Raw genomic sequence first — 26,618 nt, forward strand, 5'->3', positions numbered from 1 at the left:
CGTCTGTGCAACATAATCCCTCTTTAGACTTCAGTTTATGAGGCTTTCTCAGCAGTTGTTCAGGCAATGGATTTGTTACTTCATTTGTCTGCTTGTCAGACTAAAAATAAAAATTAAAAATCAATATAATAGTGTCTGAAGAAAACATTCATTAACATTAATGACCCTCCAATAAGGCATTTCTAAGCAATAAACAATCTGATATTGTTACGGGACACTCGAACATAGTTTGTCAGACACTAAGGACCTAATTAAGGACTTAATAGTTGATCATTTGTCAAGAGTAAAAAAGAGATAGCAATAACAGTACAATATAGCTCTCCTCACCACAGTGTAATGAAACATTACATGAGCAAACACGGTGCCAAATCCTCATAGAGATTCATACATTTACACGAGAATAACTAACCCACAGGTATGTTTAAGCACCCACATCAAAAATGTGTATTAAAATTCCCGAAGACATTCTGAGCTCAAATGTCCTGACCTTGGAAATATCACGTTGAATAAGCTTACTGACTTTTATTATGACAGAGATGTGACTGATGTCGCTTTTAAGTCTTTCTTTTTGATTTAAAACCATAGCTGCGGCTGGTAGATCACCAACTGACATGTTATATCGCATTTTTTTGATTTAATGTAAAAATGTACACAAAATTGTGGTTTTACAGATGCAATGACTCTGAAAAGTGGACAGAGCTGGGGTTTTTGTTTTTTACTGGTTTTTATGATTAGATAAGCAAGTCAAACAGTTCCTGTAATTTAATACACCAGTTGCAGATGTTTTACACATGTATAGTTGTTAACAAAGATATTAATTAACACCTAAAAGTATGCTTATAGCAGCTCAGTACAGTGTGTTACAGCTTTATTTTCATTCTTTCCTATTTCACATCTCACAATATGTGTTTTTCATGCCATATAAGTATATATATATATATATATATATATATATATATATATATATATATATATATATATATATATATATATATATATATATATATATATAAAGATATATATATATATGACATGAAAAAAACATTAAGAGAAATCCATATCATACTCAATACAGCAGCAAACACATGGCAGTACAGACTGGTGATTTATCGACCGCTGTTGCATCCAGCAGACAGACGCTCAGAAATGAAACGGCTTGCAAACATATCTGTTTCTCTGTTGTTATTAAAGAGCACTAAATCCAGTTGTTCGGTTACATTTAAGAGATTGATAATTAAATTTTACAGATTATTTAATGCTTGTAATGTGCCATCAAGTGCAAAGCAAAAGGAGATGTATTCAAATGTTTTTGGAGATAAATCAAGGAAATGTAGGAAAATGTCAGCTGGTTAATAGGCTTGATTAAATGCATCACTGCCCGGCTGCTGGGGAGTCCTCGGTTGGTCCGTATCCAACTGGCAGAAACTGGCATTTTGCTTCTTTCCAAATCAAATTAATGAAGAAAAAAAAAAAAAAAAACTAAATGGCTTCGAACGGCGTCCAAAGATGTGACTTTTCAGTCTTAGAGAATAGAGAGACTTCAGAGCAAATATATCTGTTGCTAGCAAGCAAGGTTACATCTTATTATATTTCTGCTGAATAGTTTATTGAAAGAAAAACTTTGTTTCAGATCTGCACCAGGTTTGGTTGCTATGGTAACAGTGTTGCGCGTAGGGCAAGAACAATGGAGGCAAAAGATGCAGTTATGTGTTATGCGTCAGACAAAATTGCTGGAAACATTTTTTTCGGTTAGACGCCCACATTCGCAGACAGGACCAGTGGGACAGTTATTGTTTGTTTGTTTTTATTCATTATTATTATTTAGATGTTTTACTATTGACTGACTTTATCCTCTAACAATAAACATGTTTGGTTTTTTTTAGGTATCATGATGCCCAGGATGTGACCAGTAACTTCCTGGGAGCCATGTGGCTTATCTCTATTACTTTCTTGTCTATTGGCTATGGAGACATGGTTCCTCATACTTACTGTGGCAAAGGAGTCTGTCTGCTCACGGGCATCATGGTCAGTACATTTCCTCTCCGTCCCCTCTCTCTGCTCTCCCAGTAGTGCTGTCCTCCCCTCGTTCAAAGGTCAGCAGATTAGAGCGCATGCTGTCATTTGCAAGAGAAATTCTCCCATTTGTGTAATTTGGGCAATCCTCTCTGAATTAGCCTGCATCTGTGCTTCTGTGTGTTTTGGGTGTGTAGGCGTGCAAACAAGAGCATGTTAGTGGTTTGTGTGTGTGTGTGTTTTTTTATGTGTGTGTGTGTGTGTTTCTATGCGTGTTATTCCCTTGTCTGTCCTCATTGCATAATGAAGGTCCTACCTTTCAGTGTGCCATGTCCTCCCACTCTCATTTTTTTCCTCTGTCGGTCTTTCATTTTTTTTCTTTACCACTTTCCTCCTCTCTTGTGCTATCTCTCTTTTTTGTGTTTCTCCTTCTATCTTTTTTCTCACTGTCCATCTCCCCTTCCCTGAGGCCATGTGTTTATTTCTATCTACCATCCATCTGTCAATGTTTAAGCTGCCGACTGATCCTCTATTTGCTTCACTTCACAGGTGTTCTTTCCTCCTTCGAACATTTCTTTCACTCTGTTTCTTTCACATCTTTGTCACTATTATTTTAACACTTCTCTGAATGAGTCGAGGCAATTTGCGTCTTTTGAAATGCAAGAAAATTAGATTTTTTTAAAATAACTCTATAACTAAATATTGCATGTTCTCAAATTAAATGTGATAAGTATGTTAACCTGTGCAGATAAGGTCAGGAAAGGAAAAATAGGGTTTAAAAATAATAATATGATTTTCTGGGAATACATTTCCCAAAGGACACAATGGTCCTCATACTTGTTGCCAGAGGAGAATACGATGACTGATAGGAGACTTTATTCAGATTAAAAGCTGGACTTCACTGTTCAGTGGTCCCTCAGCTTATTTGGGGGAATTACTGTAATTAACAGAATAGATATTCATTTTCCAAATTGGCTTTTGCCCATTATTATTGCCAAGTTCCAATTTATCACTGTGTTTCTTAGAAATCCTCAAGTAGAGGACATGAGAAAGATTGTATTAGACACTGGAAAGGTTGGTTGCCATGAACTGTAAATAATAATGTAATATGCTGTTTGTCTTCATTCATTCGTGAAAATAGAAGACATCATTACATATAAGATTTTTCCTTGTACTTATAAAAGCAGTGTGTTCATATGAAAGAAGACAATTTAAACAAAACCAGTCCTTAGATGAATCAGGGTATAAGGTAAAACTTGATTATATGATCACAAATATAACCTCAGTATATGACATTGACAAGATTGACATGAGTGGGTGTCATGTGAGTACAGTCATGTGAAAAAAGAAAGTTTCCATGGGAATTAGGACAGGGTGGAGGGTAGCTGCTAATCAAATGCATCTGATTACTTGATTATCAGCACGTCCGGTCACCACTATAAAGCACATATTTTTTCCAGTTTGTTGGTCTGGAGCATTCAGCTGTGTGTTAAGACAGTGCCACAATCTTCCCAGGAGTGGACATCCCAGCAAATGCGCTCCAAGGTCAGATTATGCAATGTTCTAGGGAAACAGCAAAAACCCAAGAGCTACAGCTAAGTTTATACAGACCTCGGATAACGTGTTAAATGTTAAAGTTCATGACAGTACAATTGGAAAAAGACTGAACAAGTATGGCTTGTTTGGAAGGCTTTACTGCAGAAAGCCTCTTCTCTCAAAATAGAACATGGTAACACAGCTTAGGGTCGCAAGTTGTTTTTGAATAAACCACAAAACTTCTAAAAATGTCATTTGGACAGACAAGATGAGGCGATAGCTCATTAGGTAGAGCGTTTGCCCCACGATCGGAAGGTTCATTTGGTCAGGGGGGAACCATTGTTGGCCATTAACTCCTCTGTATACCAAAGTATTACTAGAAAGCTAAAGCTTAGTCCATGCAACAACAACAATGCCCCAAATACAGCAGCAAATCTACAACAAAATAAGTGAAAAAGAAATGAATCAAGGCGTTACAATCTGTTACCCAGTCAAAGTCCAAGTGTCCTTAAGCTTGCTGTTTATAAATTAATGCAATGTTGTAAAGCGGACAAAAATGCTCCACAATGATGTAAGAGATTAATTGTCATAAAGGAAATTATTATTTTAAGTTAATACTGCTAAAGGTGACTGTAGTGTGATATCACATCACCTTTTGCTTGCTTTTATACATACACAAAATGCAAACGTTGCAGCCATTTTTGTGTCAAGGTGCCTCCAAAAGCGTGCTAAGAAGAATGTTATATTTGAAACCACAAACTAAGTCAGTGACAGCAACTCCATATGACACAGCTAAACAAGCTTCAACCAAACAAGTTTCAGATATCCCAGACGAGCCCCCAAATTAGTTGAAAACAACTAGGAGTCCACGGACACGTAACACACTGTATTAATACATTAATACAGTGTGTAATAATATATATATATCAACCATCTTTGCAAAAAACACAAGTGCAAAAGTGGTCGATGTCAGATAGAAACCTGGGCAAATGGGCCCAAACATGAGCCAGCCCCCATAGTCTGAAGGACCAGGCACATCCCAATGTCTCCACCGTCAGGCAGTTGTCCACATGAGCAGACTGGGACCTCCAAGACAGTTGGAGGTGTTACACAAATAAAACAGCTGCATAAAGTGTGCAAATGCTTAGTTTGAAATATTTTAAGAGCCTTCTTTTCGTTATAGTAGTCATAAGACCACCAGGAAAAAGGATTAGAAATGTGAAATCTCTCCACTTTCTTTGAACACCTACAGCCTTTTTTTTGCCAATGCCATTTATAACAGTATTGAAGGCAGTTGAGAAGTGCCTTGAGATGTAATTTAATGACTGCTAGACGTTGGTTTGAAGAAGAAAAAAATCAAGGGAACAACTTAAAATAACTCTCACAATCCAAACTACATTTTTTCTTTTCTTTTGCATCTTCTGTAGTATGTACTTTGGTCTTTGAAGTTATCTGTTAGATTGAAAAAGTTAATTCAAATGGATTTCTTATCTCCATAAGAGCCCAAAACCTGCATGTGTATTCTTTCATCCTCACTTTGTCCACTCTCTCTGTTTCTGCCGGCTCACTGTATAGCCCATTAAATGTGTGAATAAAAACACACTTACACACACATACCCCCATTTTCTGGATGAATCATCTAGTCTGTGTTTGAGAAAGAGTACTACTTTTACCGTAACACGCACACAAAAACAGACACAAAATGGGGTGCATACAAATGGTCCCAAGCCCACTGCTACAGACTCCACATCCTCCACACAACACTGACACAGAACTTGACATACACTCTGAGTACAGCTCCCACACACTCGCTCCTCTCCTGTCACACACAAACACACTCTCATCACACTCTTCACAGTGGTCAAAGTGCTTTATTTTTGTTGATCATCAGAGATGAAGTGAGGCTGCAGGTGGAAAGAGAAAGTTAAAGCATAACTATACGAGAAAGAGACCAGGTGTAGCAATGTTATGGAATTACAGGGATTGGTGGGTCGGAGGGGAGCGCAGGGCTGACAGGTTAAGGCAGAAAACTTTTATTTATTTATTTCATTTTGTTGTTGTTATTTGTTTTGGGGTTTGTTTGTTTTTTGACTGTCTAAAACTACTGCATAATGAGAAATTCTCACTGTTGTTACTATGACAACACATGAAGGCCAACGGTGTTGGAATATACCACTGCCCTGAGGCTACCTGGGGGTGTGCCAGGTGTTAGTGTGTATTTGTGTGTGGTTGTGTGTTGTTGTGAGTGGGTGGATAGCAAGATGGAGGTTAGGTACACTATACCACAAATGTTGTGTACAGCATATGTGATACAGCACTTCATGTTGTACACAGGTCGTGTGTACAACATGAAGTGATTATTAAGTGTTTATTAAACTGCACTGAGAAGTAGGGCTTGGTCTATAAACAAATAAATGAATGGCAGTATAGTAAGACACAGCTGTAGTTATATGACATTTTATTATTCAAGGATTGGTTGTTGGAGAGCACTACTGTATGCATGAATAAAAATTGAATGTGCGTATGCTTTACCTATTTTTACTGTGAAATAATACAGTGGATTCCAAAAGCCTATGTTTACATGCAAGGTTTTTGTGGTGCAAAACCTTGGCATTCGATCCAATTGTAAAACAAACTGAAATCATATAGTGGGGAAATAATAATATTTTCTAATAATAACCTCTTTTCATATATATATATATATATATATATATATATATATATATATATATATATATATATATATATATATATATATATATATATACATTCAAATTAAAGGTAATCTACAAAGGAAGCAATTTGCAGTAAGGTGCTGACCAGATATCAACTGAAGTCAATGAGATTAAGTGACGTCAAGTGAGAACGTGTGTGTCCCGAGTTGAACTTTTCTCAGCTTCTCAGTCAAGGTGACTGACTGAAGCAGCTATCAATGAGAGCAAAGGATACTGTCGATTAACATTTGACAGACTGGAAAAATACATTAGAAGGTTACCTAGGCAACTGGAGCCTAGAATCGCCACTTATGAACAACTGTCTGCAACAAATTTATGTACAACACGCTAATAACTGCTTGTATGGATGGGTTCTTTTTGGGTAGGAGTCTGAAAGTAGGGCACATCATGACTTGACAATAATTGGCAATATATTTGGCACAACTTAAGTTGCAAAGGTGCTTCAAATCTGTCAGATTACAAAGGCATCTCCTGTGCGCACCCCTCATCAGCTCATCTGGGCAGATATTTAATTGGATATTGGTTCGGGCTCTGCCATTGTACAGGGAGTGCAGAATTATTAGGCAAGTTGTATTTTTGAGGAATTATTTTATTATTGAACAACAACCATGTTCTCAATGAACCCAAAAAACTCATTAATATCAAAGCTGAATGCTTTTGGAAGTAGTTTTTAGTTTGTTTTTAGTTTTAGCTATTTTAGGGGGATATCTGTGTGTGCAGGTGACTATTACTGTGCATAATTATTAGGCAACTTAACAAAAAACAAATATATACCCATTTCAATTATTTATTTTTACCAGTGAAACCAATATAACATCTCCACATTCACAAATATACATTTCTGACATTCAAAAACAAAACAAAAACAAATCAGCGACCAATATAGTCACCTTTCTTTGCAAGGACACTCAAAAGCCTGCCATCCATGGATTCTGTCAGTGTTTTGATCTGTTCACCATCAACATTGCGTGCAGCAGCAACCACAGCCTCCCAGACACTGTTCAGAGAGGTGTACTGTTTTCCCTCCTTGTAAATCTCACATTTGATGATGGACCACAGGTTCTCAATGGGGTTCAGATCAGGTGAACAAGGTGGCCATGTCATTAGTTTTTCTTCTTTTATACCCTTTCTTGCCAGCCACGCTGTGGAGTACTTGGACACGTGTGATGGAGCATTGTCCTGCATGAAAATCATGTTTTTCTTGAAGGATGCAGACTTCTTCCTGTACCACTGCTTGAAGAAGGTGTCTTCCAGAAACTGGCAGTAGGACTGGGAGTTGAGCTTGACTCCATCCTCAACCCGAAAAGGCCCCACAAGCTCATCTTTGATGATACCAGCCCAAACCAGTACTCCACCTCCAACTTGCTGGCGTCTGAGTCGGACTGGAGCTCTCTGCCCTTTACCAATCCAGCCACGGGCCCATCCATCTGGCCCATCAAGACTCACTCTCATTTCATCAGTCCATAAAACCTTAGAAAAACCAGTCTTGAGATATTTCTTGGCCCAGTCTTGACGTTTCAGCTTGTGTGTTTTGTTCAGTGGTGGTCGTCTTTCAGCCTTTCTTACCTTGGCCATGTCTCTGAGTATTGCACACCCTGTTGACTATTTTGAATGAAACGCTTGATTGTTCGATGATCACGCTTCAGAAGCTTTGCAATTTTGAGACTGCTGCATCCCTCTGCAAGATATCTCACTATTTTTGACTTTTCTGAGCATGTCAAGTCCTTCTTTTGACCCATTTTGCCAAAGGAAAGGAAGTTGCCTAATAATTATGCACACCTGATATAGGGTGTTGATGTCATTAGACCACACCCCTTCTCATTACAGAGATGCACATCACCTAATATGCTTAATTGGTAGTAGGCTTTCGAGCCTATACAGCTTGGAGTAGGACAACATGCATGAAGAGGATGATGTGGACAAAATACTCATTTGCCTAATAATTCTGCACTCCCTGTATAACCATAATCTTCTAGTGAAGCCATTCTTTTGTTGATTTGGATGTATGCTTTGGAATGTTGGTTAGCCACACAAGCCGTATTATTTTATGGATACGTGCATTAAAAATGCTTTAACCCACAAGCAGTTCAGCTAAATCAGATTAGCAGTGGCAAAGCTTAGCACATAGCTTACGCTAGAGCCGTCTGTATTGGCAACCGTCTGTCAGTCAAAGCTTTTGTTCCTTGAGTCCAGTCTTCAGATTAATCTGTGACTCAAACAGGTGGAGGTGCGTTTAAAACATTTCCACTAGAGATCAAGAAATTATGTTTTGTAGAAGATTTACAATTTCTTTCAAGAACATCCACACTGGTTACAGGAAACTGCAGTGCCTATAAGAATCATTGTGCTGCAGAAACAATTCGAGAGACAATCAGAAGAAGGCAGGCTTTCAGAAATGGCTCTTTACAGAGATTGCCTGTTTTCAGTAGACGATATCAGGGGGGCTACATCAAGAGCCAATATGAGATAAATAAGGCATTTTTGAACTGTAAATCAAGAAAAGAGACCTTAAAAATATATATGGTGCTGGAAAAATAAATCATAAAAATAATATTCATTTATTGTGATTGCATGATGTATAGTATAAATTCAGGAGCAAGAGGTCTCCTTTAAAATGTCCTACATTACAGTGGGCTATATTTCCAATATTTTTAACATGTAGATTCATCCTAAATGTAGGCGTTACATTTAAGTTTTACCATATGACTGTGCATAATTATTTTTATTTCCTACAGCTTAACTGCAGTCATACTGCAGTTGTGGATGGCTTGCAGGTTAAACAGATGCAGACAAGCTATCATTTTTAACCTTTTTGTGGCTTTTCTGTTCTAAGTGCTTGCATTTTGAACACTAATTGAGCATATTAAATGTTTGTTTTTTTTTCAACCGTATTTTTTCCTCCCTCTGCATGTTCCCACTGACTGGTTTTGGAAACAATTTTCCACTGCTGTTTGCATTCACTTTTTACCTGGACCGCGTGGGTGTTACACAAAGGCACAGATGGGTGATTCCCCCTTTTCTGAGTGGGTAGACAGCTGTGCTGTACTGAAGAAAACAAGGGGAACACCCTGGTAAATGGAAGAAATCACAGCAGCATAGCCGTCATCAGTCGTGTCACTGCATGGACATTTCACTGGGAGCGCTGCTGGAAGCAAATAGATGCAGATGCATGTGCAAACAAATTGACACATACACACATATACAGCCACTTTGTCAACGCATGCTTCCACATACACACACACAAAGGCTGCCCCGACAAACCAATCAGTGCCCCGCTGTTTCTGACCAAGGAGGTCATTTGTGAACACGTGCACACTGCGCTGCATTTTGTGCTGTTTGTTATCTGAGGGCTCTGTTCCCTAAAGCGCAGACATGTACAAATGCTCTAAGGGGTTTCCATTGGCTCTCATCATATTTTATTCATAGTTTTTGAATAAACACAAATAGAGTGGATGAGTGTATAGATGTGGGCACTAAGGCCTGTTTGTGCGTTACATTTCACTGAACCCAGCCAAGGTTATTTTTGGCAAACCTGTCTTGTCGTTCAGGAGTGTGCATGATGAAGTCCCGGCTGTTTCCTGCACGCTTCAAAATGTTGCATGCGCCCTCGCTGTTGCTCTAAGTCACTATGTTTCTCTCCTTATATCTCTTTATTCTGTCACTCCTATCCTCTGCCAACTGTGAGCTTCGCACACTTACAAGAAGGAAGGAAGACACTCATACATTTTCATTAAACACTCTTAATCTTAATTCATTACTTATCAGGAGATATGTGACCTCATTAACATTGCCTTCTTCTCCATCTTTCTCTCCTCCTATTCCGTGCACACACCCTCGCCTCATATATTCATCCGCCCATGTTTCTTCCCTTCCCCATTTATATTTACTCATTGCTCTTCACTTTCTTTATCTTTTCTTCCCCTCTCTCTTCTTTTTTCCCTCTCGGTGCCTGCCCCTTCAGAGGAACCTGTGAGCACTCAACAGCCCCATTGAATACAGTGTCTAATCTAAAAGTTAATTAAGTCTGTCTTCTTCCCTGTGTTCCTGCTCCTCTTCTCCTCTCAAGCATGTCTTTTTTGGTTGAGAGACTGCTGTCATTCTCTCCCAAATGAATTTGCCGTGAGTCCCACGTGGGTTGAGCTGGGATACAGACAAACTAGTGCTGTTTTACACTTTTACACATCCTGCAGGCCTCAAGCCACCAGTGACAGGAGAAGACTGACACCACGTAATTCGGATTGACAACATCCAATTAAATTAAATTAGTTGGTGTCAAACGGTGATATTTTTTTTTCTGGTTTTATCTTTAAGGGGCACAATTTCAGTGTCCTATAGAGGCGATATAGAAGGCATCTCACACCAGATGGATTGGAGGTGAAAATAGATTTGGCTTGCCTCTCAACATGAGGAAATGTGGATCTGGAACAGAGCTATTCCTCCTAATCCTCTCCTCTCTCCCATTCACTTCTCCTTCTGTCATCTTCATATTTGTCCTTGCTCCCTTCAATCATCTGAACTAATTCCCTGTCCAAAAACCACAGATTTACCAATTCCACCTCTGTACTGGCTGACTCTGTCCTCCTCCCTCCCTCCCCTCTTGTCTCTCATAGGGTGCGGGCTGTACGGCTCTGGTGGTTGCCGTGGTAGCCAGGAAGTTGGAGCTGACCAAGGCCGAGAAACATGTACACAACTTCATGATGGACACGCAACTCACCAAGAGGGTGTGTAGGCATGCTCGATGTCAGTGAGTGCGTGCGTGTGAATGAGTGTGTCGTCTGTAGCAGCAATAAAGCAAAAGCACAGAGTGTAGATTTGTAAAAGTGCGGTTTTTATGTGCAGTGCAAGTGATTTTACACTGTAGAATTTCTTTGGCGTCGAGAGCCCGGCTAAAAGGATTGTTCTTTCACTGCTACTGCGTCACCCTCCCCAACTAGCACATTACACCCTGTATTGTTGTGACAGAGTGCCATGTTATTTGAGTGAGCGAAGGCAATAAAAGGTCATCTCTGTCTCACTCTCTCTGTTCCGCTCCCTCACTTACCGCCGCTCTCTTTTTCTTTCCATCGCCGATCTTTTCCCTCCCACACCTCCCCTCTCCTCTGACATTTGTCTCTCTTACAGTAAATCCTTTTCTCTCTCTCTGTGTCACATTTGCTTCTCTCCTTCCTCCACTGCTTTCTCCTTCTTCTGTTGCCCCCTCCCAGCCTCCGTTCCCCACACCCCATCTCTCCCAACTCCCTCCCTCCCTCCTCTGGTCCTTTTCAATTTTTCATACAGTTGAAAGACCCAAGTTTTAAAAATAGCTCCCATATCAAATATGTAGGGTGCATGATGGCAGCAGGGTTATCTGGGTGACTGAACGGAGTGGAGTGATCAATAATTTGAGCGTGGATAAGATATCGACAAAGAAACCAAATAGACTCTGTGTGTCAGTTGTAGCCAGGCTCTCTCTTCATGTTCCTGCAGTCTTTGGCCAGGTCTGTTTTCACAAGATGTTTACCATCCTTAACCATGTGCTCCACAGGTGTTTGCAAGGGCGGCGATATTTTGCAAACTGAATCTGATATGAACAGTTTATTATTGAAAATAAGATTTAACTACCTACCTTTGTTATTATACAACATATTCATTTTGCATCATTTAGTTGTCTGTTATTTGGCTGAAATATCCTAACATAATTCAAAGGCTTGCCTTGACTTTTAGGCATATATTCCTTAGAGGACAACTCCGTGAGTTTATTAACCCCCTGATTTTTGCATGTGACGTATCAGTTTGAGATCTTTTGGCTTCCTGCCTTTTTAGTTTAGTCCAGTCTGCCTTTTGTAAATGATTGTTGGTACACTGAATTAAAACCTCTTCTTCTGCTTCTGAAACAATGTTTGGCTGCCATGAGCATTTCAAAATTCACAACGAGAAAATGACAGAGAATGCTGTTACACACTTGCTTTGTCTTAAATTATCTAAAGTTCATTTAGATATTGTATGTGGTGTCACACCTGGGAAATATCACATTTCAGTGTATTTTTTTTCTTCCATATTCAAGCTTTAATGTCTATGAAGCTATTTTCCCAGTTTAGACTGTTTTAAAGATTATTGTGTGCTTTGTATATGAGAAGCTGTAAAAAAAAATCAGTCTCCACCCTGTAAAATTGTGGTTTTCTACAGTCCTCCAAAACTGTTGTCAGAGACCAGAGTTTCAAATATTTTAGGGACTTTCAAGCATCCTTCAATATTTTGTTAACTTGAAATTCACTCCTGAGAGCAGGAGTACCAGATATTAACCCTGAAAAATATAAAGGACCAAGTTCAAGCAGTTTTTCTAGATAATGGAAATTTAAAATGGCCCTTAAAAAAACAATGCTGGAAAAACATAAAAAAAACACCCCTACCTGAAATGTTACATAATATCTGCTGAAAAACAGATTTTTACCTTGGATTTTTTTCAAGCAAACCAATTTTTGTCAGTTGTGAAGTTTTTGGTTTGTTTTCTGTTTTTTTGTTTTTGCTTTCATAAATTGTAAAATTTGCTATAGAGACCAAAGATTCCAAGCTAAATATATCTCTGCTTTAAAGCCAGGCATTTTAACTCATGAGTCTTTGGAGATAGACTTGCTTTTGCAGCTAATCCCAATTGAGCATCCAAAGATTTGCAGTTTTTTGACCACAATGCTGTCATTTTTCAAATCAGGTGGTTTTCATTTTAGTTTAATAAGGTCTCAGTCACACTGGTCTAGAAATCAGACAGCAGCTCCCCTAAAATCTGTTGTCACTAGGGTAAAATCTGTATTCCCTGACCAGTTTCCAACATTTTCACTAAGTGTAAGCAGTTGTATACAGAATGGTAAACCCAAAATCTTGTGATCTTGTGATTGCTTTGGTTGCCAGCATGTTGTAATGGTTGCCCGTTGTTTTCATGGAAGGCACAAATTTGTCCACAGTCTGTCGCTAACTACTCGCCGATGGGTGGTGACATTGTTTGAAGTGCAAAGCAAACCCAAAACAGGGAGCGTAAAAACTGTACAGGCCTTACTGCAGCAGTCAAAACGTTTTAAAAGGCACAAGTTTTACTCTCTGTTTATGGTTTATGTTGCATTTTTTTTCCCTAACGTGGCATATCGTTTTTGAGTGTCTGCAGACAAGTTACCATTTTCCATGTAAACAGCAAGTGATCATGGAAACCTGCTAGTGACCAAAGCAATCGTAAAAGGGTTTTCGATGCAACACCATATACCTCTTTGCAACCAATTTCTCTTAGCAACAGAAGCAACTTGCAAATTCTCTAGTAATTCCTCTAGTAACCCATGATTACCACGGGATTACTGACTGGTCTCATGGCCTGTGTGAATAGAGGGCTTAGCAATTCACAGCGACTGCCACCAACCTCCAGCAATCACGCCCAAACAGTTGGGTATATATCTTTTTTCCTAGCGACCAGTGTGATTGGGGCTTAATTATCAAATTAATAGCTATTTAAATTTTGCAGCAGTACTCAGTGCTTTGAGCTAACGTTAGCAGTTTTGCTAAGTGTTTTACCACCTTGCCTGTAGAAACTTGGCTTTTGTTTTAATGTTCAAAAGTTTCTTTGTTAGTACAGTGAATGTGAGTTTTTGGGCCTGCTGACAGCCTGGTGAAACGGTGTAGCCTGATCATATTAGCATGATCAGTTTAGCATTTAGCTCAAAGTACAGCTTCACCGCGCTGCTAGCTGGCCTAAAGATTCTTGTTTCAGCAGGTTACCTTAATTTGCATTCATACTCCTCATTGAAATGCAAATTCATCTTCACCTCTTCAAGTGGCAGACAGTGTACATATCAATCATTTTTCCATTAGTTTTTTAGCCTTTTCAGCTTTTCTGCTAAACTCGATGCAGATCAGGTTATGTGGAGGCTGTGTGGTTTGTGTAGCTGGTAATTGTGACCGTAAATGTGCTAAATACTATAATCAAATGAATTTTTATCGTTTATTCAGCTAACCTACAATTTTTTCACAATCCCCTGGTAATTACAAAAGTACCTGCTGCGGTACATGTGTACCTTAAGTTTTAAAGGTTGAGGAAAGTCACATCAAATCCCAAATTTTTAACTGGTAGCTAAAAAAGTATTGTATTTTTTGTCACACTGATCAACTTTATTAGCCCCTCAAGCAAAAAGATTATATTCATATTTTAAAGCAAATGCCATCATCATTAAGGGTAATTCATGATCTTAATAAACCCGCTCATCAAGTAACGGAGGCCTCCTAGAGCAATATGCAGCATGCTGCTTGGTGACATTTCCCTTCAAAGGGTCTACGGTTTATGCTGCGGTAATTGTCTCCTGCCCTCTATCACTGAGAGACCAATGATTGAAGCTGTTGTGTGCACATTGATTTACATAGCCGGGGCCATTCTTTGCCACATCTTTGTACCAAGAGAATACAATCAGTCAAAGCTTTATAATAAATAATGCAACAATAGCTTCAACATCTTGCCATCATCATATGTGCGCACACACACAAACAGACAGGAAAGCACACAGTCTGTCTTTCTAACTCACTGCAATGCTGTCTACTTCCCTTTGAAGGATTAACAAGAATGTCAATTAAATGCCAGAGAGACGCTCTTAGCTGATCTGAACGAGGTGTTGTGCAATCTAATGTAATTTTGTAATGTTGTCTAAAGAATAGGGTGTGGTTCATCAATAGCATGAAAATCTGAGCCCAAAAATCTCGCTGTAACTTTTCCTTATGATTTTGACACTTTTTGACAATTTTTTGAATCCTTTCTATTTTCATGATTGATGAATACTTGCTGCTTTCATCCTCGATCAGTTTTTTATGCAGAGCAATGTCAAGACTGAAGTTGATATTTTGAACCCCTGTGCAGTGCACATTGCGTGTGGAGGGCCTAATAACCTTATCGGGGAGAATGATTTCCTTCCAAAGACTGATGCACCGAGTTAATTTTCATGCAGTGCTCAGTGAAGTCTCTCCATCTGATAGGATTAATGCAAATGTTAATTAAATAGCAGTTAATCTAGTCCTTAAGTTGACTATGTGTGTGAGGTGTGATTTGTTGTTGTTTGATGCCAGGACTGTTTTTTCTTCTCGATTCTTGGTTTGTTGCTGCTGTTTTTTGTGGCTGTGTACTGAAGCACTGGTTGATTCAGAGCACTGCTGGAAGCCCATTTGGTCAAAATTTCACCCTCAACTTTCAGAGAGCTCACTCAACACCAAGAAAAGCAGGACATGCTTGCTCAGGCGCTAAGTCAGTGGGCTAACATCTCCTTCCTTTTGATGGCGCTACGATGTCAAATTCCAGTGTTAAATTCCTTTTATTGAAGCAGTAAGCCAGTTGACTGTGTGACTGTGGCTGACACCGTCTGTATCTGAGGTCATTACTTTTTTTTCAGGCTTTTAAACTCTCGTTCCAAGTTAGAAGCTGGAAAAAAAATCTTTCTAGAAATTTGCACTCGGGATGCATATTCTGCTTTCACACTGGACCACTACTTAATTCAGGGCACTTTTACGAGTCCCTCCGGCACATTTCAGAGCTTCGGCCTGTCTGAATATTCAGAGTGCACTCTGGACTCTGGCCAAGGAGGAGGTGCCGCAGTGCCTTCCAATGTTTACACCAGTAGCCAAATGGGAGCAATCTAACCCCCGAAGATTTCCACTAAGCTAGCTTCCACTCCACATAATAAAAATAACTTTTAGCAGCCTTTTCATTTATAAGCATATCGTTATTCATTGTTATTATAGTCATATTGTGATGGTGACAATTCATTCAATGCTCCACGAGTGCATTTACATATCTCATTGATGTTTTTTTTCAGTTTTTGCCAGTTGAACTTGCACATGAGCTTCCTTCTAATGTAGAAAATGTGTTAGCCCCCTAATAAGATCCAGTGATTATTTTAACTGTAATTTAATGTTCTGTGATTTTATTGATTTGTTTCACCTTTAACTTGAGCCTAAGGGCATCACTCTCCTTTGCTTTGGATGCTGAAATAGTGATTATTGTCCTTGTGTGTGGCCATGTTTGTGTCTGCCTAAGTGTCTCCTTGTCCCCTTGTCAGTGTGTCTGTGAAGGGAAGGTCAGAGCAGGTAAGGCCACGTGTCACAGTGGCACATGGATGAGTTTGTTGCCAAGGCAATTCGTCTGTTTGTTTTCTGATCACTGGAAAAACACCATTGTGTGTCCAGCATCTCAGAGCCTAATTACATGCACAGGTCATTAACCCTATAAGTGCTAGACTTTTATTTAAATGTCCAATTGAGTAAAAATCTCCAGTTCTACTCTACAGCTATAAAACTGTAGGGCCAAAATTAATACATTTAGAATTAATTTTGATATATAATGTTTCTGCATCTGTGAGACTTGAAAATATCCAGCAAAAAAAATTATTATCTCTCAAAACTATAAATTACTAACATGACATGATAGTTTTACGCAGTTGCTGCACATTTGTCGACTGCACATTCATTATGTGAGTCTCCGATTCCACCACATCCCAAATATGCTCTGTTGGATTGAGATCTGGTGACTATGGATGCCATTTGAGTACAGTGGATTCAATGTCAAGTCAAAGAAACCAGTTTGAGATGAATGAAGCTTTGACATTCTGAAAGCAGCAATCAGAAGAAGGGTACTCTATGATCATGAAAGGGTGGACATGGTCAGCAGCATTAGCTGGGCAGACTGTGGTGTTTAAATGATGTTCAACTGCTACTAAAGGGCATAAATTGTGCCAAGAAAATATCCCCACAACATTACACCACTACTTCCAGTCTGAATCACTGACTGAAGCCAGGATGGATCCATGCTTTTATGTCGTTTACACCAAATTAAAACCTTACCATCTGAATGTCACAGCAGAAAGCAAGACTCATTAAACCAGGGAATATTTTTCATATCTTATGTCCAATTTTGGTGAGCCTGTGTGGGAATTTTAGCATCAGTTTCCTGTTTCTACCTGACAGAAGTGACACCGGTGTGATCGTTTGCTGCCCAGAGATGCTCTTCTGCATACCCTGGTTGTGTTTTCTTTTTTAACTCATTTTTACCTTCCTATCTGCTGAAAGCAGTCTGACCTCAGACATCACCAAGACTTTTTCAACTAGAGAACTACTGCTCGCTGGATATTTTCTCTTTTGCATGCCACTCTTTGTAAACTTTAGGGATGGTTGTGTAGTAAAATCAGAGTAGATTAGCAGCAAATCTGGCACCAAGAACTGTGCTAATTTTAAAATCACTTAAATTCCCTTTCTTCTCCATTCTGATGCTTGAACTTCAGCAGGTCAACTTGACCATGTCTACATGCCTGAGTATATTAAGCTGCTGCCGTGTGATTAGATATTCCCGTTAATGATAGGTTCACAAACAGCTGAACAGGTGTACCTAATAAAATAGCCAGCGAGGTTTTGTAAGTCAGTGACACTAATGGTGTTGAACCTGGTCTAAAAATTCTCAACAATTCTACATCCATTTTAGTCTCAGCAGCAATAAGAAGCTGATTTCATTTTAAGTGAAAGTGCCACACTTGGCAACCTTTGAAAATGGCAGTGGTTGTGTCTTTATAATCCTGGTATGTGGACCTCCAGGGTGAAAAAGGTTGAGTCTTTCTTGGTTTAGCAATTTAGCTTTACCTCTGATCTTGTTTCCAACTGATGAGAAAAAAAAAAGTCTATTTCTCTTCTTCCCTTCTTTTCCCAGTTTTGGTATTTCAGTTAATGTTTATTTAGTAAATGGAAACGTTCTGTTTTTAATGTATTATAAACTGGGATTACATATATATATATAGTAATTTCAGTAAAATGTTTCTATTTCTGCTGATTAATTTATATTCTGCAACATGTCATCAACTGCCTAGCATGCTGAGAAGTGGGAGCCCCATGCGTTAACAGACTTTGCGTGTACCTGCCATAAGGTGTGCCACACAGGGGAGCAGCCAGAACAGATCTTTGACCCAAACCAGCCAGATGGCCCTAACATGGTTGCCCGAGTACAAGCCATATGGTCCAGGAATGGCTGCCGCTGCTGTCATTTGGTTTCTCGTGGCGTATTCTTAGCGGTTCATGTTGAGTCTGTTAGCTTTGTTAATGGAGTAGCTGTCTTTGCATCGATATCGACATTGATTCACAGGAGGAGAGAGACAATTAAATACAGTGTGCCGGTGGTGGTGGGGTCTTTGCAAAAAATACACAGTTGGGTTTCATTTTTTGTTTCCAGGATTTAAATGATGCTTTATAATCATCTGCACAAAAAAGAAAGAAAAAAAATGTCCAGCAGCGGCAGACTCCCTCTGCACTGCTGGACCTGTGCTTGAAAACTGTGGAAAAACTTCCGCAGCCTGCCATTCAGTCAGACACAAGATGCCATCAATCATCATCTTTCACTCACCCTGCAGCCATTAATCATGTGATAAACAAGATCTGGCATTTCAGTCTACCAAAGGGCCCACAGCTTTAAACAGTACTGAATGTGCTCTTTAGTGCCTGTAAAACAAAAAGAGAGAGAGAGAGCAATAATGAACTCTATTTATTCCAACATAATCTAAGTAAGTTAATACTAATTAATCTTACATGTATCCTTCAGCAGCATATCTAATGTAATGTAGTTTAGATGTAGTGTCTCAAAAAGCGCTGCTATAAACATGTTATATATAAACAACATTAGCGCCCCCGGCCTATTAAACAGCATGTCAGGGTTGTGATGGCTCTTTAAGATCTTTGCAGGTCTGTCACTGCCTGTGTTTGCCACACGGTTGGGAGGTCTGTAATCCCATTGATGCATACTGGAAGGTGATGCTTGCACATTCAAATTATGTCATTCCATGAATTTTAACATAAATGTGTTTTATTTTGTAGGGTTACTGTAAGTTTTGTTCTTGTGTGTTTTTTTTTTTTAATTAAGCAGAATAAAGGTTTTGGGGTTTTTTTTTTATCTTTACTGTCTTTACAAATGGTGGATAACGTGTCGAATTTGCTGAATCACGGGGGCCTTATATATTATCTATAGTTCGCTCGATGAGCTCTATTTGATTTGACTTCCTCTGTGTTATTGAAAACACATCTGCAAGGCCCACGGCCTCCTACTCTCTTCATCTGTAGCCAATAGTGTGTGCGTGTGTCTGCATGTGTGTATGTGTAGGCGTGTATGTGAGTGAGCAGTCCTTGACTGCAGTGGATGGGTGCTGATTAGCCAAGCTGCCGGGGTCTTTTGTGCTCCTCAGACGGGGGTATAATTGTTCTTTGTTCAATGCTCAGCATCTCTTTGAAGTCTCTCATTCAATTTATGTCCTTACAGATTCTCTCTCCCTTCTCTATGGTGTCCACCCTCGCTTTTTTCGATGGGTGTCAGACCCCTGTGTTGTAATTACATAGCAACCTATAAAATACATGAAACATACAGGAACAAGTATGGAGCCGCGAGAAAGTAGAAGAATCCCGATATTTATCTATAGAAAATGACCAGAAACTGACATTTCAAACAGGCATTTTATTAAATCAAAGAAATCTCCCATTCTGCTGGTCCAAACAAATGAAGTGAAGAAAAATAACCGTCTTGGAGTGGCTCGCCACAACTGAGCATCATTACATAGGCTAATGTTCCTCCTCTGTAGAGATGGGGAATGCCTTTGACAGCTAGTTTGAGTGCAGTGACTGTGCAGCGATTGTTGCTTTCAGTTGTTGTCATAATTAAACAGAAGATCACTGGTTTTAATACACTGCGATGGTGCTGCGCTGAATTACTTCAGCCAGCCAAGATAATGCAGCCCCATTTGAATAAGTCTAAGATATAATGTGGCATGTAGACAAACCAAGAGAAGAGAGAAGTGTGTGTGAGGGGGAGACTCCTGTTGGTTCTCATTGCCAATCTCCCTAAGGAGAGAGCTGTTTATGCACACATGAAAAGCATTGGCAGGCAAGCCGGTATGTGTAGAGAGAGAGGGAGCATGAGAGAGAGACAGAGAGAATGAGGGCAGCCTCTAAGAAGAGAATGATGGTTTAGTGTTTTTTTTTTCTTCTTTGCATAGATAATAGCAAAACCAGGGAAAAAAAGAGAAAGACGAGAGGGCTGGGCAAACCTGTTGCCAGTTTCAGTTGCCAAGGACCACCTGTTGCTAACAATAAGTGTGTATATGTGTGCTTATTCTTTTTTGGGAGCAGATAAAGAATGCAGCTGCTAACGTACTAAGAGAGACTTGGCTCATCTACAAACACACCAAGCTGATGAAGAAGATCGACCATTCGAGAGTCCGCAAACACCAGCGGAAGTTCCTCCAGGCTATACATCAGTGAGACCGCACCTCACACACAACTACATACACTCGCGCACGCAAGCACACCCGTGCACACGAGCACATGCGCATGACGGCGCTGCTGAGCTGATGAAGCCTTTGAAATCAGCTGTACTTTCTATCCACCCACAGGTTGAATCAACGCTGATCATCAGATAAAATGCATTAATCCCCGCACACACAAACACACACACACACACACACGCATGATGTGATTCATCATCTACGAAAGGGCAGGTTCAATCCAGGCAAATACACTTGTGGGAATGGATAATCATGTGCATTGTGTGCTGTTAGAGACACTCCGATCACCCTGTCATCTCTCCCAAAAAGTGATGCTGCTGTTACAAGTGCTCAGAGTGTAATTCACACACATAAAGAAAAAGATTTTTTGTATATCCTCCGTCCAGCATCTAAATGAAGGATCTCGTAAATGTTTCCTGATCCTTTGATCTTTAACGGTTCAACTTCAGGACAATTCAAAAGCCAGAGTCAAGAGACGTAAGGCTGTGTTAAATCTAACATTCAAAGGCTAATCCTTATTCATGTGGACTGTGGACTGGCTGTGTCAACACAGCAACCGGGCTGACTCGATGGGAATAGGGGTACATTCTGTGGTTAAAATCTGTTAGCATAACAGGAGACGGGCTCAGCTGGGGGTGCAGTCTCATAAAGTCAGCCTCACAGGGTTTGTTTTATGAAAACACAGGTTAGTTCACCAATTATTGTATAGTGCTTTGAGAGTCCAATAGGCTTTTAATTGGACTAAAATACAATGATTTTTTTTTATCAGATTTTTTGGTTTATTTCCCTCTAGGTCTTGTGCCCCAAAAGTTTTCCTTAATAATAATTATCTTTTAACTTTTAATGTTTCTTTTCCTGCATTCATTATATATATACAAATATATGTATTCTCTACTTCATGACAAGATTACTATGTTTCAGTCCACACTGTGCGCTTGCTGTTATTGTACATTCAAATCAAGGGACACACTGCAGGTAGAAATGAAGCTCAACTTGGCAAGGTGACCGCTCCAGAGTGGTGTTGTCTGAACCCTGAGGGATTAACTCTCTGGTCCAACCACAGCATATTTACCGGGTTTCCACCCTGTATGTGTGTTTTATGTGTGCATCTGTTTGCAGATTACGCAGCGTGAAAATGGAGCAGAGGAAACTCAGCGATCAGGCCAACACACTAGTGGATCTCTCAAAGGTGAGGCACACATCAGTGCTCTTCATTTTTGCATACAGGTTAGTCGCTCATACCTGACATGCTTTTGCTCCCCCCAAAAATTTTGCACAGCATTTCTCCGTTTCCATGCTGATCTGCCTGTTTCTGTGGCTTTGCGTCTCCTAGCAACCAGAAGAAGTATTAAAACAGGGATGACTGAGTGAGAGAGTGAGGAGGAAACGAGAGAAGGGAGGGGAGTGCTCGTGTTTTTTCTGTTACTGTGTGGGTGTTTGAGTGAGAATGTAAGCGCACGTGTGTGTGTGTGTGTGTGTGTGTGTGTGTGTGTGTGTGTGTGTGTGTGTGTGTGTGTGTGTGTGTGTGTGTGTTCTTTCAGAGGAGCGATGCCTTTAGCACCAAATATTTTGCAATTTTGCAATCTCAGTCTCAATTGGCCACTTGTGCATTTACCATGGTTACAGAGACAGGGATGTGTAAGGCAGGGACATTCTGTTGGTTTCCTTTCATCCTCTCTCTTCTCGCTCTTTTTCTTTCTTCACAGTGTTATAAAGCCCGGTCTAGTGTGATTTCTAATCCCTCTTAGTTTTTTTTTTGTCATTTTTGCTTAGTCTTTCTCTTTCTGACACTTTACCTTATTCTGTAACCGTGGGTGACCAGTTGCGGTCTGTCCACAAACTGACTCACCTAAGTGTAAACATTTGCAGGGACAGGGGCAGGGCTGATGGGATTTAAAATACCCTCGTGAAGACAAAGACACTAGTTAAAATCGCATACAAAATATGTATGTATATGTATTGGCATATGTAATACACACAAAGTTAAAACAGTAGAAAAACATCACAATTAAAAAGTTTATTATTCATTTGGCATTGCATTGGTAGTTCTAGACAGACAGTCACTGCTCCAGATTTCTTAGTGGTTGCCCTGAACGGCCAGTTTTAAAGCTTTCTTACTAAGGTGGTTAAGCCGTGCTGAAGTGCTTCATTTACAACTGTGGGATTTCTTTGTATTGTCAGCAGGCTGTCAGTTGTGGAAACACTGAGGCATATTATTAAAATTTCACCTATTTTTACACCTCAGGCTGTTCATTTTTCATTAAAGTTTTTCAGAATGTACTTTTTATGCTAAAAGACGGGGAAAATGTTTCAAGCTGTTTTCTTTTTTTTACCTTTATGCAGTGGTTTTACTCATCCAGCACACTTCAGATCAAACTGGGCCGCATGTGACCCAGCTAAAATGAATTTGACATCCCTGCTCTACTTAGTGTCTCTCCTTATTCAATACCAACGTATTTTGTTTTTTTTAAAACAAGCTTTCATAGAGCGACTGTGTTATCTTCCTGTTTTTACGTGTTTGCAGTCTGTCTCCCTTCTTCAAAGTACGCCGTGTGCACTGACTCATCTCCCACTCTCCACTCTCTCCTTTCATAGATGCAGAGTGTCATGTATGAGCTCATGTCCGAGCTCAACGACCGCAGCGAGGACTTGGAGCGTCAGATGCTGTCCCTGGAGCAGCGGGTGGAGCAGCTCACGGCGGGCTTCAACGCCTTGCCCGCTCACCTGTCTGCAACCCTCAGCGCCCAGCATGCTGCCCTGGTTCACCTGCTCCGGGAGAGGGATGCAAGGGATGGTAGAGGAGGAGGAGGAGGTGCTGTGGTTCCACTGTCCCCTGCTGCTTCTTTAACCACTGCGCCAGCTTCAGTTTCTCCAGTCCAGGTCACAGCTCCTGCACCACCTTCAGCTCCGGTTTCTACTTTGGCGTTGGAGTCCCCTCTGTCGCCCCCACCCCTGAGCCCAGAGGGGAGCTTGGAGGCTAGCTCCAACCCCAACACGTGCACCTCTAGCTGCTGAGGACAGCTTTTTTTTTCTTTTCTTTTTTTTTCTTGGACCAGGAGAGGACAAATATGAGGAAAAATAGGGAGGAAGGACGAGGGCTGCGCTAGTCCTCACACTTCAGACTAAAGGAGAGAAATGGGAGATGAGAGAAATGTCTGGTGATCCTCGGAAACTAACGCTCCAAGAGGGAGGGAGGAAGACTATGAGGAGAAATAATGGGATTAAGATGGAGGGCCTGTATGAGTGATGAGACATGTTAGGGACTTTGGGGCGCTTTACTTGATGAGGGAAGGAGAAGAAAAATGGGGATAAAATGGAGACTCTAAAAGGTGTGAGGGGGAGGAAGGATGCCAAGAGGGTGAGAAATTGAGGTAGAGAGAATGAGGAGGACGAAAGAGAGAGGAGGAGAAATAACGAAGAATAATTATATGAACTCCTAAATGGAATCCACTCCAATTACTGAAGAATGCCTTTTATTATCTCTATCTCTCTCTCTTCTACATCTCTCTTTCTCCCTCTCTTTCCTTCCCCCTTCCCAATCCCTCACTCCCGTCATCAGGAATTAATGACCATGACTTTTTATCCTTATGATGTATTTTCTATCTGAATGCTAATTGTGTATTAACGAGCATCCCTTTAACAAAAGGTTCGATCAATACGACCACGATTTAAAAAAATGAAAAATAAAAAAATAAATAACTAGTGGCATGCACCACACACACACACACACACACACACACACACACACACACATACACACACAAATCATGTCATCCACGCAATACAAGCTAACACAGCACAAACACAAATATACAGACTCTCACAAAGGCCCTATTTATGCTCACACATAGAAAATAATGCACTAGCCCACAAGATGATACTAAAAGCCAATACTGCCAAGCACATGATGCACTGTCAATCTCCATAGAGCACTGCCAAGCGATGTAGACACACTGTAAAAAATGTTCATCTTAACAATTTATCTTTTGTGGGTGTGAGCTGATGCAGTAGTTTAGACTTACGATGCGTAGTTGTGACATTTTAACTACTCAGCCGGGAGAATTGTAACCGTTCAGTGAACTACACAAATTATAGATCAAGCTGAAACAAGCTGATACAGAGGGACGTGAGTCATCATAATGTCTGTTTGTGATGATGAAGACAGTAGCTGATGGTAAAATAACCTAACACAACTACTACAGGACTTTATTACTGCATTTACAGAATTACAGATTGAAACGAACTGATGTTTAAAGTGTACTTTGCTGTGCTGAAATGAGACTGTGGTCTTGTTTCATTTCTGTGGACGTTTCGTATGACAGCAGCAGAAGGTGGACAATTAATAGTTGTATTAAGTGCATTAATACTGGGGCGGCTATTAGAAGAAAAATTAGCTTATTATACACATATTTTTTGTACTGGCATTTAAAAATGGTTGATTGATTTCTGAAGATACCCGTTAAAACAAACGCTGCAGAACTCTAAAGTTGGCTCTTTGCACAATCTTGATGCTCCACATTTAGTGCGAGTACTCGTTTAATGCCACTAAATTTGGGTGTTTTGACCCAAAGATCTACAGCAGATGCGGTTAGGTCCACAACTTGTTGTCTTTTTGTCTCTCCATGCCACCACAGTGGCTTAGAAATAAAACTAAAAACTAACTTTAAAAAAATGCATTAACTGTTTAAGAATTATCCACATTTGTATACACAGTCCCTCATTTTCAGAGGCTCAAAAGTATCTTGACAATTGACAAGCAGCTTCATAGCTAGGTGGGGCCTGTTGCCTTGTTATTTCATGACGTGATTCAAAGAGTGGAATTTCTATTTCATAGTTGTTCATGGTCATTCCAAGTGAGGGAGGTCGTCATTAGGCTTAAAAATTCAAAATAAGTCAATAAGTGTCAACTGCTGAGTGGCCATTCTTGAAAAGAAAGACAACAGAAAACAACTGAAATGGATGATGAAAGAATGGCTAAAAAACAACTTCACAGCATCTAACTGAGTCAAAAAAAACAACCTCTCACCAGGATGTACAGTAGGTGTATCACTGTCAAAGTCTACATCTGTAAGTTTGTAACTGTTAATCCAGAGGGTTTACAACAAGCTGCAAACCAGTGGTTACACTTAAGAACAAGTAGGTTAGATTATACTTCCTAAAAAAACATCTAGAAATTAATATTTAAATAAAGATGAGCCTGTGGCAGAATTATGGGAAGAAAGAAGGAAAGAGAAGGAAAGAGAGAAACACCTATTGATTTGAAGATAACACATTATCTGTCAGAAACAGTGGGAGAAGTGTTGGTGGAACCCCATCACTAGTGTTTACTGATGGCGTGACTAACAGAAGTGGCAGGATGAATTGTAAAGTGTACAGGGCTGTACTCAAAAAGACATGGAGTATTCGTCAATGACCAAGTTATTTTTGATTGATTGATTGATTGATTGAATCTTTATTTTGAACATGTTGAAAAAGTATATAAAAAAATAGAATTAAAAGAGACAAATGAACAAAGCAAACAAAAGGAAAACGAGCAACCACAACTCCAAATAACGTCCATGTTCAAAAAGGAGCAGGAAGAAGCATAAGCTTATTTAATCCCACCCCTTTTCCACTATCTAGTATCAATAGACTACAGAAATACCTCCTTGCAATTACATTATATGTTATGTGTAATTTTTTTTTTTTAATATATACACATATATGCTTCTATCTATCCATACATACGTATATACACACATACATATACACATTTTCAATAACCCCATTAACACCTGAAGGATACACAACCTACAATTTTATATATATATATATATATATATATATATATATATATATATATATATACCCATACCAACAAACCCGTGCATGCGCACACACATGAAAATATTAGACAAGAACACCCTATCAAATCTCTACTTCCTCCCTGCACCCTGTAAAAACCATATCCTTAAACCGCTTTTTAAACTGCGCCATGCTTGGACATTGCTTCATATCTTTACTTAGTCTGTTCCACAGCTTCACTCCACAC

General features: G+C 39.7%; 1 protein-coding gene across 1 annotated transcript in view; it reads left to right on the top strand.

Moving 5' to 3' along the window:
* Window positions 1-26,372, top strand: part of kcnn3 (potassium intermediate/small conductance calcium-activated channel, subfamily N, member 3) — a 62,593-nt gene extending 36,221 nt beyond the window's left edge. Inside the window, 5 exon segments of the mRNA XM_080895874.1 lie at window positions 1,884-2,025; window positions 10,895-11,005; window positions 20,433-20,560; window positions 21,707-21,776; window positions 23,183-26,372. Coding sequence (XP_080752000.1) covers window positions 1,884-2,025; window positions 10,895-11,005; window positions 20,433-20,560; window positions 21,707-21,776; window positions 23,183-23,602 — 871 coding nt within the window. The 3' untranslated portion in view covers window positions 23,603-26,372.
* Window positions 26,373-26,618: the final 246 nt, after the last annotated feature.

This window comes from Rhamphochromis sp. 'chilingali', assembly GCF_963969265.1.
Source record: "Rhamphochromis sp. 'chilingali' genome assembly, chromosome: 11".
Lineage (NCBI taxonomy): Eukaryota > Metazoa > Chordata > Actinopteri > Cichliformes > Cichlidae > Rhamphochromis > Rhamphochromis sp. 'chilingali'.